General features: G+C 44.5%; 1 protein-coding gene across 1 annotated transcript in view; it reads right to left on the bottom strand.

The window, feature by feature from the left end:
- UBE3C (ubiquitin protein ligase E3C) overlaps nt 1–16,183 on the bottom strand; it is a 139,430-nt gene that overhangs the window by 15,311 nt on the left and 107,936 nt on the right. Inside the window, exons 19-21 of the mRNA XM_033193885.1 lie at nt 6,832–7,044; nt 664–852; nt 496–562 (exon numbers count right to left, since the gene is read on the bottom strand). Coding sequence (XP_033049776.1) covers nt 496–562; nt 664–852; nt 6,832–7,044 — 469 coding nt within the window. The remainder of the gene's footprint in view (nt 1–495; nt 563–663; nt 853–6,831; nt 7,045–16,183) is intronic.

Consider the following 16,183-nt stretch of genomic DNA (forward strand, 5'->3'; position numbering starts at 1 on the left):
GGATTTTGCCACATTGCCCAGGCTGGTTTCAAACTCCTGAGCTCAAGCGATCCACCTGTCTCAGCTTCCCAAAGGCTGGGATTACAGGCGTGAGCCACTGCACTCAGCCATCTGGTTTTTGAACCATGTAAATTACCCATACAAAAGATTACAATAAAAATTACTTTGGGGCCAGGCATGGTAGCTCATGCTACCAGGAAACCATCCTGGCCAACACGGCAAAACCCTGTCTCTACTCAAAATACAAAAATTAGTTGGGCCTGGTGGCAGGTGCCTGTAATCCCAGCTATTTGGGAGGCTGATGCAGGAGAATTGCTCGAACGGGGAGGCAAAGGTTTCAGTGAGCTGGGATTGCATCACTGCACTCTAGCCTAGGAGACAAGAGTGAAACTCTGTCTGAAAAAAATAAAATAAAATAAAATAAAATAAAAATTACTTTGGAAATATGATCACCTGCAACATTTTCAGAAACAATAACCAATAGTGATAACATACCTGAATAGTTTGTAAAGGATTTTAGGTCCTCTAGGCTTATGGGAACTTGTGCACCAGAAATTAATACCTAAGGAAAAAAGTTCAAATAACAACATTTGAGGTACATTTTAAGAAAGCCTTTTCATTTCCTGTGACAAGCGTGTCCCAAAAAGGCAGCAGGTATGGTACCTGAATTTCTTGCTGATCAAACATTCGGAGCCACTCGAGGCTGACAACATTGGCAAGGCCCTGTCGGAAAGCCAGGCAGTGCTGGCGGATCTGCCGGTTCAGCCTGTAGTCCGCCACCAAGTGGATGTATGCGATCCGGTTGGCGCTGGTGACAGGAATGTCTTTCCCACCGAATTTTAGTTCAACTACCTGGAAATACAAAACACAGGGATCTCAAAATCCTCAAAGTATGATAACAGACTGAAAAAAAAAAAGCAAGAAACAAATGTTTTAAGGAAATAGGACTTGATGCTTTGTGAACGAGGATCTGAATACGAAACAGTCCGTGAGTATGCACACCATCGTGCACAGGTGCAAAGATGCACCTCCAAGAAGGGTCTCCAAAGCCCAGCACCTTATTCTGTCTTTCAGATCACTAACCATCCATGTTTCCTCCAAACACTAGGGAATTGTGCAGCAATGTCACCATGACAATTTTATTTAAACAAAAATGAGAAATCACGAAAGGCAAAGATATGAAGCAAACAATCACTGTAAGAAGAGAAAACGCGACTCATTCTGGAGGAAAAGCAAAGGCTGTAGTAAAGCGATTCCTCATTTTCATCCGTATAAGCAGCACATACTTACCTGTGTGCTTCCACAATGCCATTACCATAAAGCACTTTAATTACGACGCAAAGGGTGGTGGTAACGATCAGTGAAAATAGATCAGCCAATTTCTTACGTATACAGAGTGAGTAAGAACACTTTTTATTAGTACATGCCTACAGTCACAGAATTTGCAGGTATAACGCGGGGCTCCCATAAGCACCATGACAGTGCTCATGAGAAAAGCAACATAGTGGAAACACAGACCTGGATCTTACTGTCCCCCACTTGTATGGGGGACAAGTCACTTTACACCTTGAAATATTTGGCCATTAATAAAATGGTGATATTTGTTTGTCTGACTTGGAATTGCTGTGATTATATGATTGTATGAATTAATAAATACAAAACAGTCCATGAGCAAAATACTGTAAGCATGTAATCATAATTTATAAAAAGTATATTTTAAATAAAAAAAATTTTTAAAAAGTATTTATTAAGAAAACCAAAAAACAGCCTGGGTATAGTGGCTCATGCCTCTAATCCCAGCACTGAGGGGGGCTGAGGCAGGAGGATCCCTTAAGCCCAGGAGTTTGAGATAAAGCAAGGCCCCCACCTATATTTCTAAAACAAAACAAAACAAACAAACAAACAAACAACAAAAACACCCCAACTGCATTCCTGGGGTTAGATGAGGGCAGCCTATACTATGGACAAAGAAAATATAAAATAAGCCCAAAATAAATGAACAAAGACATTTCCACTTCCCTACCTTTCCATTCTTTTCTTTTCACAGCCTTCAGTTTTCCTGGTAGCTTTAATATTCCTAGAGTAACAGACAAGACTGCTGCCTCTGGGCAATGGCACTGATGTTCCAGTCTCTTACCATTTACAGAAAGACTGTTTCACAAATCTGCTAGAGAGCCTGACTTAAGTCATCCTACAGCTGATGGTTACAGGAGAGCCATTTGCTGGTTCTCATTTTACATAGAATGTTCAAATTGAACTGGAACGTTCAACTTACCAGATCTGCTTCTTTTAACGTTTCACATTTTAAATGATGATTCAATTATTCTCACTAATTCACTTTCTAAGGTTTGGAACCATCAAGCCTAAGAATGGGCTTTCAATTCCATTGTCTTCATTCTGATTAAAGATTGTGTTCATTACCTTAATTCCTTTGCTTGTGCTCAGCTGACAGTCCATCTGTTAACCAGGCCTCAGGAGGCTAGCTATTATATTTCAATATATAAAATACCACCCTTCCTTTAAATGGATTAGAGGCAGGTAACAAATGATGATGTCCTTGTAGGATTTGGAAGACAAAGGACCAGTGATCAGTTAAAGGAATTTCCAAGGCCCCCAATTACCTTTTGCCTGATCAGAAAAAACAGACATTTCTAGTCACTTTTTTTTTTTTTTTTTTGAGATAAGGTCTCACTCTGTCACCCAGGCTGGAGTGCAGTGGAGCCATCTCGGCTCACTGCAACCTCCGCCACCTGGGTTCAAGCGATTCTTGTGCCTCAACCTCCCGAGTAGCTGGAATTACAGACGTGTACCACCTCGCCCAGCTAATTTTTGTATTTTTAGTAGAGATGGGGTGTCGCCATGTTGGGCAGGCTGGTCTGAACTCCTGACCTCAAATGATCCACCTGCCTTGGGCTCCCAAAGTGCTGGGATTATAGCCGTGAGCCACTGCACCCGGCCCCTCTAATAACTTTTAAATGGTTACACTACTTTTAATTTAAAATCTTCTCTCAGGCTAAGCCTAAACAACTATGTGTACTTAAAAATCATGTCACATAAGTGCTAAATTTCAGATCTGAGGGACATACTTAAAATTTCCTCTAGATCAGGCACGGTGGCTCACGCCGGTAATCTCAGCACTTTGGGAGGCCGAGGTGGGTGGATCATGAGGTCAGGAGATCGAGACCATCCTGGCTAACACGGTAAAACCCCATCTCTACTAAAAATACAAAAAATTAGCCAGGTGTGGTGGCGGGCACCTGTAGTCCCAGTTACTCGGGAGGCTGAGGCAGGAGAATGGTGTGAACCTGGGAGGCGGAGCTTGCAGTGAGCCAAGATCACGCCACTCACCCCAGCCCGGGCGACAGAGCGAGACTCCGCCTCAAAAAAAAAAAAAAAAAATTTCCTCTAAATACAAATATATTTAACTGGAGCAGTTCTCAGGACAGCAAGATACCAAGAACTGTCCTCTCTGTTCCTCCAAAAGGTCTATTTTCACTTAGAATCCATAAGGCCCCACAAGACACCACCGTACATGACCTCCTTCCATTAGCTCATTTCATCCTCCGGCACTCACACCCATCTGAGATGAGGAAAGGGTCTTGGGACTTCCTTAAGACTCACAGAACAGCGGCCAAACCAGGACCTGAAGCAAGGTGTCGTGACTCAAGTCCCATCTTTTTTTACCTAACAGATAGTTATTTGTGGGTCCTTCTTAAACTTAAAGCCTTAGCATTTTCCGCTAGAAAGAGTTCTATGTAAATTAGTCGTCTAAAATTTCATGGTCACTATTAAACAGATTAACAGCCAAATTGATTACACTGAAGAAAACAAATCTGAGAGAAGCACCATATTTTAAAAGGGATGATTAACATAACCTGCTGACACAATAAAGTATTTGCATATTACAAGTCTTTAAATCATACTTTATAAACTTAAAAACTTATATGGGGGACTACCTATTTGTTTCTATAGAAATCCTTAAGATCTTCCTCTGAGGTGCTTCACTAGTGAATTTCTTAATTTTTCTAATTAGGCTCTTTAGTATAATTATTCTCATACAATATCCATAGTTTTTAACTCAGTAGGAATTTCTATGAATAATTGGAACATCTTAACTTCACACTTTTGCTTTTAACAGATTCCAGTATTATCGGCAGTGCTTTAATGGGATTTTTGCATATGCGACGTTTCACTATTACCATTTATTTCAGAAGGAAAAATGGGAAACGCTCGCATTAGCAAAGGCCTCAGGCAGGTCACACAATACTCACCGTCTGGAGGCTTTTGTGCCACTTAGAAATCAGGCCACTAGGTGGCGCAAGGCCACAGCAGCAACATCACTGGGTGTCAGTACTTCCTGATGACAGTGACAAGCCCCCAAAATTATCTAAACTTTGCATTGTTGAAAATTCAGCTCTATGGTATGGAAAAATACGTAGAAACAAAAGCAACTAAATAAACTGTAACCAAATAAAACATGGCTCTTGGACAGAAAGGCGGCTTGCATCTGTAATCCCAGCACTTGGGGAGGTGGAGGCAGGAGGATCACTTGAGCCCAGGAGTTTGAGACCAGCCTGGACAACACAGGGAGACACTCATGTCTACAAAAAATATAAAAATCAGCCAGGAATGGAGGCTCACGCCTGTAATCCCAGCATTTTGGGAGGCCGAGGCAGGAGGATCGCTTGAGCTCAGGAATTTGAGATCAACCTGGGTAACACATGGCGACACTGTCTCTACAAAAAACACAAAATGAGCCAAGTTTGGTGGTGCACGCCTGTAATCCCAGCTACTCAGGAAACTGAGGGTGCAGTGAGCCGAGACTGCATCACTACACTCCTCCAGCCTGGGTGACAGAGTGAGACCCTGTCTCAAAACAACACAGGCCGGGCGCGGTGGCTCAAGCCTGTAATCCCAGCACTTTGGGAGGCCGAGACGGGCGGATCACGAGGTCAGGAGATCGACACCATCCTGGCTAGCATGGTGAAACCCCGTCTCTACTAAAAATACAAAAACTAGCCGGGCGAGGTGGCGGGCGCCTGTAGTCCCAGCTACTTGGGAGGCTGAGGCAGGAGAATGGCGTAAACCCGGGAGGTGGAGCTTGCAGTGAGCTGAGATCCGGCCACTGCACTCCAGTCCGGGCAACAAAGCGAGACTCCGCCTCAAAAAAAAAAAAAAAAAAAAAAAAAAAAAAAAAAAACACACAACAAACAACCCCACATGCTAAAGCAGACAGAATAGTGTATGAGCTCCCAACCCCACACAGCCAGCTCATCAGGCACCACACCTCCCGGCCAGTCTCTGGCACTGGTACCCCCACTTCCTGCCCCTGTTCTCACCACTCAGCGTCAGTCTCCCTTATGTGAGTGAAATATTTGGGCCAGAAGTGTTTGGATTTGAATTTTTTCCCCCCAAATTTTGGAATACTTGCATTATACTCATCAGTAAGAATCCTTAATCCAAAAACCTGAAATGGCCCAATGAGCATTTCCTTTGAGCTTCATGTTGGCACTCACAAAGTTTTGGATTTTGGAATATTCTGGATTTTCAGATTATGGATGCTCAGTGTCTCTGAAGCAAATCCCAGATGCTATTAACTCACTAATCATTATTTAGGATGCTGTACGTGGATGTTTATAACCATAATATTCTTAACAGCCCAAACACAGGAACAACCCAAATGTCCATCAACCAATAAAGACCTTGTGGTAGATCCATATAATGGAATATCATCTGGAAAGAAAAGGAATGAAGTCCTGATCCACGCAACTACAACTGAAGGAAGACCATGTAAAAGACTTCGTCGGGCCGGGCACAGTGGCTCACACCTGTAATCCTAGCACTTTGGGAGGCCAAGGCGGGCAGATCACCTGAGGTTGGGAGTTCGAGACCAGTCTGAGCAATATGGAGAAATCCCATCTCTACTAAAAACACAAAATTAGCCGGGCGTGGTGGCGCATGCCTGTAATCCCAGCTACTCAGGAGGCCGAAGCAGGAGAATCGCTTGAACCTGGGAGGTGAAGGTTGTGGTGAGCTGAGATCGCACCACTGCACTCCAGCCTGGGCAACAAGAGTGAAACTCCATCTCAAAAAAAAAAAAGACTCCATTGATGTGAAGTGTTCACGGCAGGCCCATGCAGAGACACAGCAGACTGGTGGCTGCCTGTATGGGGTGGGGGAGCCTGCTAACAGGTGCACGGTTGCTCTGTAGAGCAAGGAAAATGTGCTAACATTGGCTGGGGTGATGATGGCTGCCCACCTCTATGAATACACTAAAAACCACTGAATCATATACTAAAAAGGGCAGATTTTATGGTATATGAGTCACATGTTGATAAAGCTGTTATTAAGAAAATCAGCTTGAATCTCTAATACAGACTTTTTTCTTTTTTAAAAACGATGTAAGTAACAAAAGTAACCAGATGGGTAATGAACACACACCCCAGACAGTGCTGGAGCAGCTGTGGTGGCTCTGAGTGGACAAGGAGTGAGGACTAAGTAAGGGGTCCTGCCAGGAAGCTGCTGAGCGGCCACCTCCAGCACCAGGAGGAGCCAGACAAGCAGCAAGCCTGGGCTGCAGCCTCAAGAGGAGAGCTCTGCAGGAGGGGCTGCCGGGCACGAACAGGCCTCAAGCGTGGGAGCAGGAACTGCGCTCAGCTCAGAGGCCAGGGCTAAGGTGCTTCGGAGCTACATGCTTCGACGTCTAACTCACAGCAACGGTCATTCGAACTAAAATGTGCAGAAGTCAAACACTGTAACACAATGGACTTCCACACAAAAGGAGATGCTGCTATTTGCTCTAGAGGTGTGTGAATCCTCCTGACCCCTTACCTGCGCCTCTCCCAGGTCGTTGTTCACCACAGTGAAGTTCAACCCAAGCTCCTCCACATCGTCCTCGTAGCTCTTCAGGAAGAGCAAATTCTTATACACCTCAGGGTCCAGGGAGGCGAGGTGGTGAATGTCCACATCCGCACTGGTTCCAAGCAACTTGGAAAGGAAGAAGCCTGCAAAGGGCAGCTCCACCAGCATGTTCTCATAGAGAGCCTTCAAAAGACAACAGTGACAATGTTAGCGTCGAATATGCAAGCCGCCTACAAACAAAGAGCCATATGCTCAACTTGATAGGAAACCCAACCCTCAGGGAGCAGGTATTTCCTCCTCCCAGTCCCGGAGGTGGAAGCTGAAATTCAGTGGGCAAGTACCCGCTCCAGGCTCCCACAAAGGCATTCAATGCACGCATTCAGCATGCGGAGAACTCTGGAACAGACCACCTAGGGGCGAAATCGTGGAATTATGAAGAGCCAGATCTTTCCTGTGAAACAGAAGCCAACAAATGTTTCTCCTCAAGAGAAGGATGGTGAATCCTTCAAGAACTGCAGGTTTGTTAAGTCTCCCGAGGTGGCTATGGCAAACGATCACACACTGCGAGACTGAAAACACGAACTCATGGCCTTGCACCTCCATGGGCCACAGGTCCAAGATCCAAGGGAGGAGACCTCACTGTGTCTCCAGCTCCTGGTGTCTCGGGGTAACCTTGGTTGGGCCTTGGTTGTGGCTCCCTCACCCTCTTTCCTGTCTCTTCTCACAGATGTCTTCCCTGTGAGCTCTCTGGGTCTGAATCTCTTCTTTCTCTTATCAAGACACCAGCAACTGGATTTCGGGACCCACTCTTATTTACTATGACCTCATCTTAACTTGAGGAGGATTAAGATGAGATGACCTCACCAAAACTTTGCAAAGACCCTATTTCCAAACAAGGCCATGTTCACAGGACAGGGTATTAGGATTTGAGCACAGTTTTTGGGGTCCCAGTTCATAACCGCATATGCCACTCTGCCCTGCAGCACAAAAGCAGCCACAGACAATGTATCAATGAGTGAGGGTGGCTATGTTCCAAATTTGGGTTTCATGTGATTTTCACATGTCAAGAAATATTACTTTTTTTTTTTTTTTTGAAGATGGAGTCTTGTTCTGTTGCCCAGGCTGGGATGCAGCTGTGTGATCTCAGCTCACTGCACCCTCCACCTCCCAGGTTAAAGCAATTCTCCTGCCTCAGCCTCCCGAGTAACTGGGATTACAGGTGCCCGCCACCACGCCCAGCTAATTTTTGTGTTTTTAGTAGAGACGGGATTTTGCCACATTGGCCAGGCTTGTCTCAAACTCCTGAGCTCAGGTGATCCGCCCACTTCGGTCTCCCAGAGTGCTGGGATTATAGGCGTGAGCCACCACACCCGGCCAAACGTTTTCTAATAAAGACAACAGAGACAACAGTTACCATTCCTGGAGCACTTACTAGGTATGAGGTACCAGACACTGTGCTAGACATGCAGTTAGACATTAGTTATCTTGTTTCCATGTGGTCTATCTGGACAATTTTTTAACTTAAGGTAAAGGAATGGAAGTAAACAAGAAATCTCGATTTCCTCTACAAAAGCCATTTGTGTCAGAATATATCTAGTCAGGCCGGGTGCGGTGGCTCACGTCTGTAATCCGAGCACTTTGGGAGGCCCAGGCGGCTGGATCCCCTGAGGTCAGGAGTTCCAGACCAACTGACATGGTGAAACCCCATCTCTACTTTAAAAAAAAAAAAAAAAAAAATTAGCCAGGTGCAGTGGCACATGCCTGTAATCCCAGCTACTCGGGAGGCTGAGGCAGGAGAATCACTTGAACCTGGGAGGTGGAGGTTGCAGTGAGCCGAGATTGTGCCACTGCACTCCAGTCTGCGCAACAAGAGCAAAAACTCCGTCTCAAACAAAAAAAGAAAAAAGAAAACATCCAGTCTTCAGAGAGATGTGTATTTACAGTGATCCTATTTTCCCAGGTCAAACAGAGGTGGTCTAATGACCCCAGCGTGTGTTGAGAACAGGTGGCCTGGTTGTCGAGAAAGAAACCCTCTCCACAGAGGCGGTCAGGGCCTTCCTACTGTCTGGAGGTGCAGCATGGGAATTTCTGCCCGAGAACGAGGGATGCCAGGAGGGACAGAGAGAGGGAAGGTGAAGGCCAGACTAACCACACCTTGCACACTTTGCGAATGACTATTATGAGCTGTACTGCAGGAGATGCTGTGACAGACCCAGGCCCTCTTTATCCCACTGTTTTAAGATTCGAGTGCTATCGTGCTACCCAGGGAATACCAAAATCAAAACAAAACTTTATGGGGTAGTCATTCATCCATGAGACAGTCAACTCAGAAGTCACCCTTCCAACCTAGAGGCCATCACCCAAATGTATCAGGCCCTGTTAGATACGTTTTAGAGAGCTCTGTGTGAATTAAAAACATGGGAGTAAGCAGCTTCCAAAGAGCCAGGACTGTGCTTCTGCAAGGTTCCAGCAAAGGAGAAACGTTTCAACTGTAAGCCATGGCTCCTGTGCGGAGTGAGTCCTTTGCTTAGTCATAGCTTCCAGCCAGTGACCATATTTAGTCATCTATTTCGTACGTGTAGTCCATAAAATACGCATCCTTAAACAAGCACTCCAGAACTTACACACTCCAACAGGGCATGCTCAGACTCCCCTTGAGAGTCACATTTTAAGGACGTGTCCACTAATATGACTGGAGGAAACGAGAAAACAGCTGTTGAGGTTTTCCCAAAAGCAAACATCTAGAATGCCACTGGCTTTTTGTTTCAGAAAATGACAGACATTGTGAAGAATGCATTTTTTTTTTTTTTTTGAGACAGAGTCTCCCTCTGTTGCCCAGGCTGGAGTGCAGTGGCACGATCTTGGCTCACTGCAGCCTCTGCCTCCTGAGCTCAAGCAATTCTCCTGTCTCAGTTTCCTGAGTAGCTGGGACTACAGGTGTGCACCAACCACCACGCCCAGCTAATTTTTGCATTTTCAGTAGAGATGGGGTTTCACCATATTGGCCAGGCTGGTCTCGAACTCCTGACTGAAGAATGTTTTTTAAGGAGCTCAGTGGATGTCTGATAACTAGAGCTGGCATAACATCCCCTCCAAGAAGACTGCGGCTGGCCTCTGTCCGGTAAACCAAAGTATTATGCCCTTGTGTCTTTATTCCTGATTAGAGGACTAATGATCACCCAATTAATTTTGAAAAGACGGCAAAAAAGGGTTTCTTAATGAGAGAATGCACAAAATGGCAACAGGCACATAGTCATCATCTCCTGACAATGTAAAGAAAGTTGTGTTGAAAAGGCACAGTTCATTTAAAGTTAAGGATGGTTAATGCTATTAACCTGGGGCACTGAAAAATGGCATCACTTCGAAAAGAATGACGAGTTCAAAGCCAAGGAGAACATTCTGCATAAAACTACATGATTGATTCCAGGTGTTGAAGAAAAGCCCTCATTTGTACAGTGGACTTTAAAAGTAAACTGGAAGTGTAAATCATTTGATATTCAATATATAAGGTCACTGTTTGCCATTTCTGCATTAGTAACAATAAACCAGTGAAACTAGTTAAATATATCAGAACTACCTGAATTTTAAACAGAAATCCCACTGTGACTCATAAAATGTAAATGCATAGGTATAATTTTTTACATAAGGCAGGTTTAAACCTTCAGAGCATTTAATATACAAGCACCAATAAATGATGGCACTAAAAACTATGATTGCATCAGCTAAATGGATTATAAATTAAATTTCCATAATGTATGCAACTGAGATACAAATGTAAGCATAAATCAAGGTATTTTCTAAACACAGGTTAATTATACAACTTCAAAAACTGCCTATTTTTTATGCAAAATAATCCACTTAGCATTTTTCACACTGGTCTTAATTCTCAGCCAGCTGTACCACACTTGTTCCTAGAAGCATATCAATAACTATTTGTCATGAAAAAAATAGCAATAGGTATATGGAAAAAACCTGTAACAAATTTTTCAACTGTCTGTCTTTTACGAATGTTTATAGCTAGAAATTGTGCCAAAATGATTTGAAATAAAAAGGATTAATTATAGTAGAAGCCTTTTAATATAAGTGAGTGCAGTCGCGACGCAATTAATGCAAATTGTGGCTCTATCAGGAGAATAAATGTGAACCACATCACAGGCCATTTCTGTTTGCCGCCAAATAACTTCAGTAATTTACTACATTAAGAATCAATAAAAAAAATAATGCTTTTCAAATGCATCTCTATCAATCTTCAGGCAGCTTTAAAGTGAACATTTATAACTTAATCTAAAAACTATATGAGAGATGATGTCTTGCTTTAAAGCCATCCTAATTGAGCAAGCAGATAATAATTTTAATTATTTCAAATCATACTAACTGCATACTTTAAAAAACAAAAAAGAAATGTAAAATAAGAATGTATACTAATAGCAACATGCTATTTAATAATTGTGCTTCAGAATTAATAAGTTGGAATTGAAAAATGAAGTCCCTTCAGTCACTGGTACCACCAGGGGCTTGTGTAACTAACTCTAAGCTCCTAAGGGGCAAGAAATATACCTCATCTTTCTTTCTTTTTTTTGGAGACGGAGTTTCGCTCTATCGCCCAGGCTGGAGTGCAGTGGCACAGTCTCAGCTCACTGCAACCTCCACCTCCTGGGTTCAAGTGATTCTCCTGCCTCAGCCTCCCAAGCAGCTGGGATTACAGGCGCGCACACCATGCCCAGCAAATTTTTGTATTTTTAGTAGAGACAGGGTTTCCCCATGTTGGCCAGGATTGTCTGGAACTCCTGACCTCAGCTGATCCACTAGCCTTGGCCTCCCAAAGTGCTGGGATTACAGGTGTGAGCCACCGCACCCGGCAACATACCTCATCTTTAATGCAAGAGTTCAAATATAACATATGGTACCCATTCATGTAACAAACATTTATTAAGTGCCAACTATATGTTAGGGACCACATTACATACTGGAATTCTGCATTCATGAATCTGTTTGCAAGAAAACCCATTCATTCTTGTGTTACGAGTTTTCGGATTGTGGGTTTCAGATTATGTATATGTCAACACCCATTTCAAGTCCTTGATCTTCACAATCCTATTCCAGAGAGCTTTCTACACCGTCAACTCCTGCAACACTTTGTCTACACAGCTACTCTGGCACTAAAAAATCCGTGTTGTCCCAGTGTCCCATGCGCCTCACATGCAGGAACAGCAGGAGGAAGACACCAAGCTCCTTGGGAGAGGCCAGGCTGTGGGCCTCACTCTAATACTCCACTGGCAGGTGCCCTAAAGCCAGTCTCTAAACATGAGCTGAAGTGCACTCACTCTCGATTCAGCAGATGTCTACCACAGATAACTGAGCAGAGCCCACTAGCTGTTACTCAGAGAAAAAGAGCAATTCTGCCTTGCAAATCCTGAGCCACCACACCAGGACATGGGTGCTGCACTCTTACTTCTCTACAAAGGCTGCCCAAATCCCCAGCACACAGAGCTGCCCAGGCCTCACAGTGCTCACACCTTTTCTTGAGACCCTGGCACTCCACAAAGACAAGGAAAGCCTGCACAGATTCCCCTTCTTGTCTCCAACTCTCCTTTCACTTCAGAAGCCCTGCAGGGCACAGGGAATGGGGGGTGGGGGCTGTGGGGGAGACTCGAAGTGCACGTCTTCAGTCTTATTTTCCTCATAGTCACCTCCAGCGATCAAGCCACAATGAGATACATTTTGAGGAGCTTGGAGTTGACCTTTCCTTTTTTTTTTTTTTTGAGACGGAGTTTCCCTCTTTTGCCCAGGCTGGAGTGCAGTGGCACAATCTTGGCTCACCACAATCTCCGCCTTCCGGTTTCAAGTGATTCTCCTGCCTCAGCCACCCAAGTAGCTGGAATTAGAGGCAACCACCACCATGCCCAGCTATTTTTGTATTTTGAGTAGAGACAGGGGTTTCACCATGTTGGTCAGGCTGGTCTCAAACTCCTGACCTCGTGATCTGCCCGCCTCAGCCTCCCGAAGTGCTGGGATTACAGGCATGAGCCACCACACCTGGCTCAACCCTTCCCTTTTTTCCTCGACTTCTAGTTCTGTGGCTCCCAGGTTCAGGCTCCAAAACAAAGAAACCCTCGACCCTGCTCATCAAAATATTTCTAGAAGATAAAAAAACTTACATCTTCATGAACAAGGAAGTTTGCCAAAGTAGCAAACCCATATTCCCACTTCCACTGACAAGAAGCAAACATCTGAGCATTTGAGGGCAGTTTTTACACTCCTGCTTCTGAAAGACAGTAGGAATTAAAACAAACAAACAAACAAAAAACTCAGGCCCAGTCTCAAGGTACCCCACATAACCAAGAACTATTTTCAACAATTAGAAGAAAACATCTTTCAAGTTTCAAAATTCTACTTTTGCCATATAGGAGAATAAAATATCAGACTAGAAATCTGTCAAGCCACCTCCTGATAAATTTGAGGATACTGATGCCTTCGATGATAGAAGATTTTGTTACCATGGGGTACTGTACCCCTAACAAGAGCTGATGCTCTAATGGCTATACTCCTTCCAGCTTTAGAACGATAGCATCCATGAACTCCAATTTATACTGACTGCTGCTTTCTCTAACTTCTGTGACACTGGCTCTGTCAGTCATGTTACCTACCGCATGACTCCTTTGTAACAGCTTTACTGGGATATCATCCACGTAACTTACATTAAAAGGCTTTATTATATTCATAAAGTTGTACAACCATCACCACAATCAATTTCTGAAGATTTCCATCATTCTAAAAAGAAACTCCACATCCCTTAGCTGCCACTCCTGGTTCCTCCCAGCCCTGGCGATCACTCATCCACCTTCTGTCTCTTTATATTTTCCTGTTTTGGACATTTCACATAAATGGAAGCATGTCTTTGGTGATTTCTGCATCCACTCTTTCACTAAGCAGAACATTCTCAAGGTACATCCATGTGTGCCATGTGTCAGTGCTTTACCCCTTTTTATGGGCCTGTAATACTCCACTGTGTGGATGAACCATATTGTTTACCCATTTGCCAGCTGATGGGCCTTTGAGTCATTTCCATCTTTTAGCTATTATGAATAATGCTATTGTGAGAATTTGTGTGCAAGTTTTTGTGTAAATATATGTTTGCTGGGTCAAAAGGTAAGTAACCTTTTGAGGAACTGCTAAACCTTTCCAAAGTTGCTGCACCGTTTTACACTCCCATTGGCAATGCATGAGGACCGATTCCTCCACATCCTCACCAACGCTGCGATTCCTGGTTTGATCGCCACTGTGCTCGCGGGTGTGCGCGGCAGCCTGCGGTGTGCTTTACCCTTCCCTGACGACTAGTGATGCTGGCCATCTTTGCATGAGCTAATGGCCCATTTGCTTGCTGCCAGTCCCTGGAGAGATGTCCAATGGGATCCTTCGCCCATTTTTAATTAGGCTGTCTTTTTATCATGGAGTCCTTCATATACATGCCACAAGTATCTTCTCTTTCAGTGTGTTATATTTTCAGATTCTTGATGGTGTCTTTTGAAGCACAAATGTTTTTAAGTCCAGTTCATTTTTCCTTTTGTTGTTTGTGCTCCTGGTCTCATAGCTAAGACAGGATTTTTTTCTGACTATGCTGCGACACTCAGCAATCCATTTTCCCGTATGCCCTGCAGCGCTCTGTGTTCCTCAGAGCACTCTGCATGAGTAGTTGTGGTCTCTTTTGCACCCTCGAACCACTGGGCACAGAAAGGAGGTAGGCCCCCTGTGCTCCTTACTGCCACTTCCAGACCATCCTTTAACTAAGCCCCTCTGATCTTAGCTTTAACCACCCCTACACTGACTCCCTGAAGGACCTCGACTCCACAGGTCTCCTCTCCCATACAGCTTCCCTTGCCCTCAAATCTCCATTCATGGATTAATTTCCTCTCTAAACAGCCTAGATTCAAAGGTAGGCTCTTGTGACCACTATGAACTTGCAACCAATTCATCCTTTATTATAGTCACTTTGCAAAAAACCCCATCCCTGGTTAAATCCGACTCTACATCCTAGTCAGACCCACATAGCTGTTCATGGGTGTAGAAAAACAAGTAACCTACACGGCTGGTCTCACTTCACTTTATGGTATTAACGTCAAGTGAGCCCTACACTAACTGGCAATCCTATTATATTTCCATAGTCCAGTAATTCTCAAATTTTACTGTGCATCAGAGTCATGCTTACTAATTTAAGTCTATTCATAGCTTGCTGGCCAGGTGTTGTGGCTCATACCTATAATCCCAGCACTTTGGGAGGCCAAGGCAGGTGGATTACTTGAGGCCAGGAATTTGAGACCAGCCTGGCCAACATGGCGAAACCCCATCTCTAGTAAAAATAGAAAAATTAGCCAGGCGTGGTGGTGGGCATCCGTAGTCCCAGTTACTTGGGAGGCTGAGGCACAAGAATTGCTTGAACCGGGAGGCAGAGGTTGCAGTGAGCCGTGCCACTGAATTTTAGCCTGGGCAAGAGCAAGACTCTGTCTCAAAAAACCCCCAAAAACCAAAAACCGAAACACACAGCTTGCTGAGCCCTAGCCCTAGAATTCCAGATTCAGAAGCTCTGGGGTAGAGCCCAAGAATTTGCATTTCTAACAGATCCTCAGGTGTTGCAGGAGGCTGGACTGGGAACGTTGCTCTTCCCATCCTTGCCTTCTGCTGCATCACCCAGAAAGCAGCAACACTGGGAAGCAGTCAGAATGAGTTCCTGCTCCCCAGCTCATGCAGCTGCACCCAGTGTTCCTCTCCCTCTTCTTGGACACACGGCCTGTGGTGCCCCCTGCTTCAGCACCAGACCTCACACCCTCACTTTGCAGGGTGCAGTTCCTCTCTCCCTCAGCAATTTCACTGACTCATTTCCAGCAGCACGCGCACATGCCATTACTTCTCCCATCTTCAGAATACAGCTTTCCTAGCCCCATAGCCCTTAAGCAGCTGCTCATAGTTTTCTTGATAACCAGTCCCCCAATTCTTCTCTAATCCTTCCTCTTGTAACTGCTCTGAAGTCTACTGCTGCAGAGTGCCCTAATCACAAACCTGTGGCTCCATCCGTTTTCACCCAGTGAACACACTCATGGAAAAGCACTTAGTCCACAGCACAGAAAATGCCTAGCACCTTGGAAGCCCCCTGCGCCCCCTTCCAGTGTTACCCTCCCAGGAGCATCAGGATCCTGCCTTCCAAAAACTGCAATGAGCTTTGCTTGTTTCTGAACTTCTATAAATGAAATCTGACAAAATGTACTTTTGTGTGTCCGGATTCTTCAACTCAATGTTAGGTCTGTGCCATTCACTCATACCATTTTGA

This window comes from Trachypithecus francoisi, unplaced genomic scaffold (genome assembly GCF_009764315.1).
Source record: "Trachypithecus francoisi isolate TF-2019V2 unplaced genomic scaffold, Tfra_2.0 Lachesis_group4, whole genome shotgun sequence".
Lineage (NCBI taxonomy): Eukaryota > Metazoa > Chordata > Mammalia > Primates > Cercopithecidae > Trachypithecus > Trachypithecus francoisi.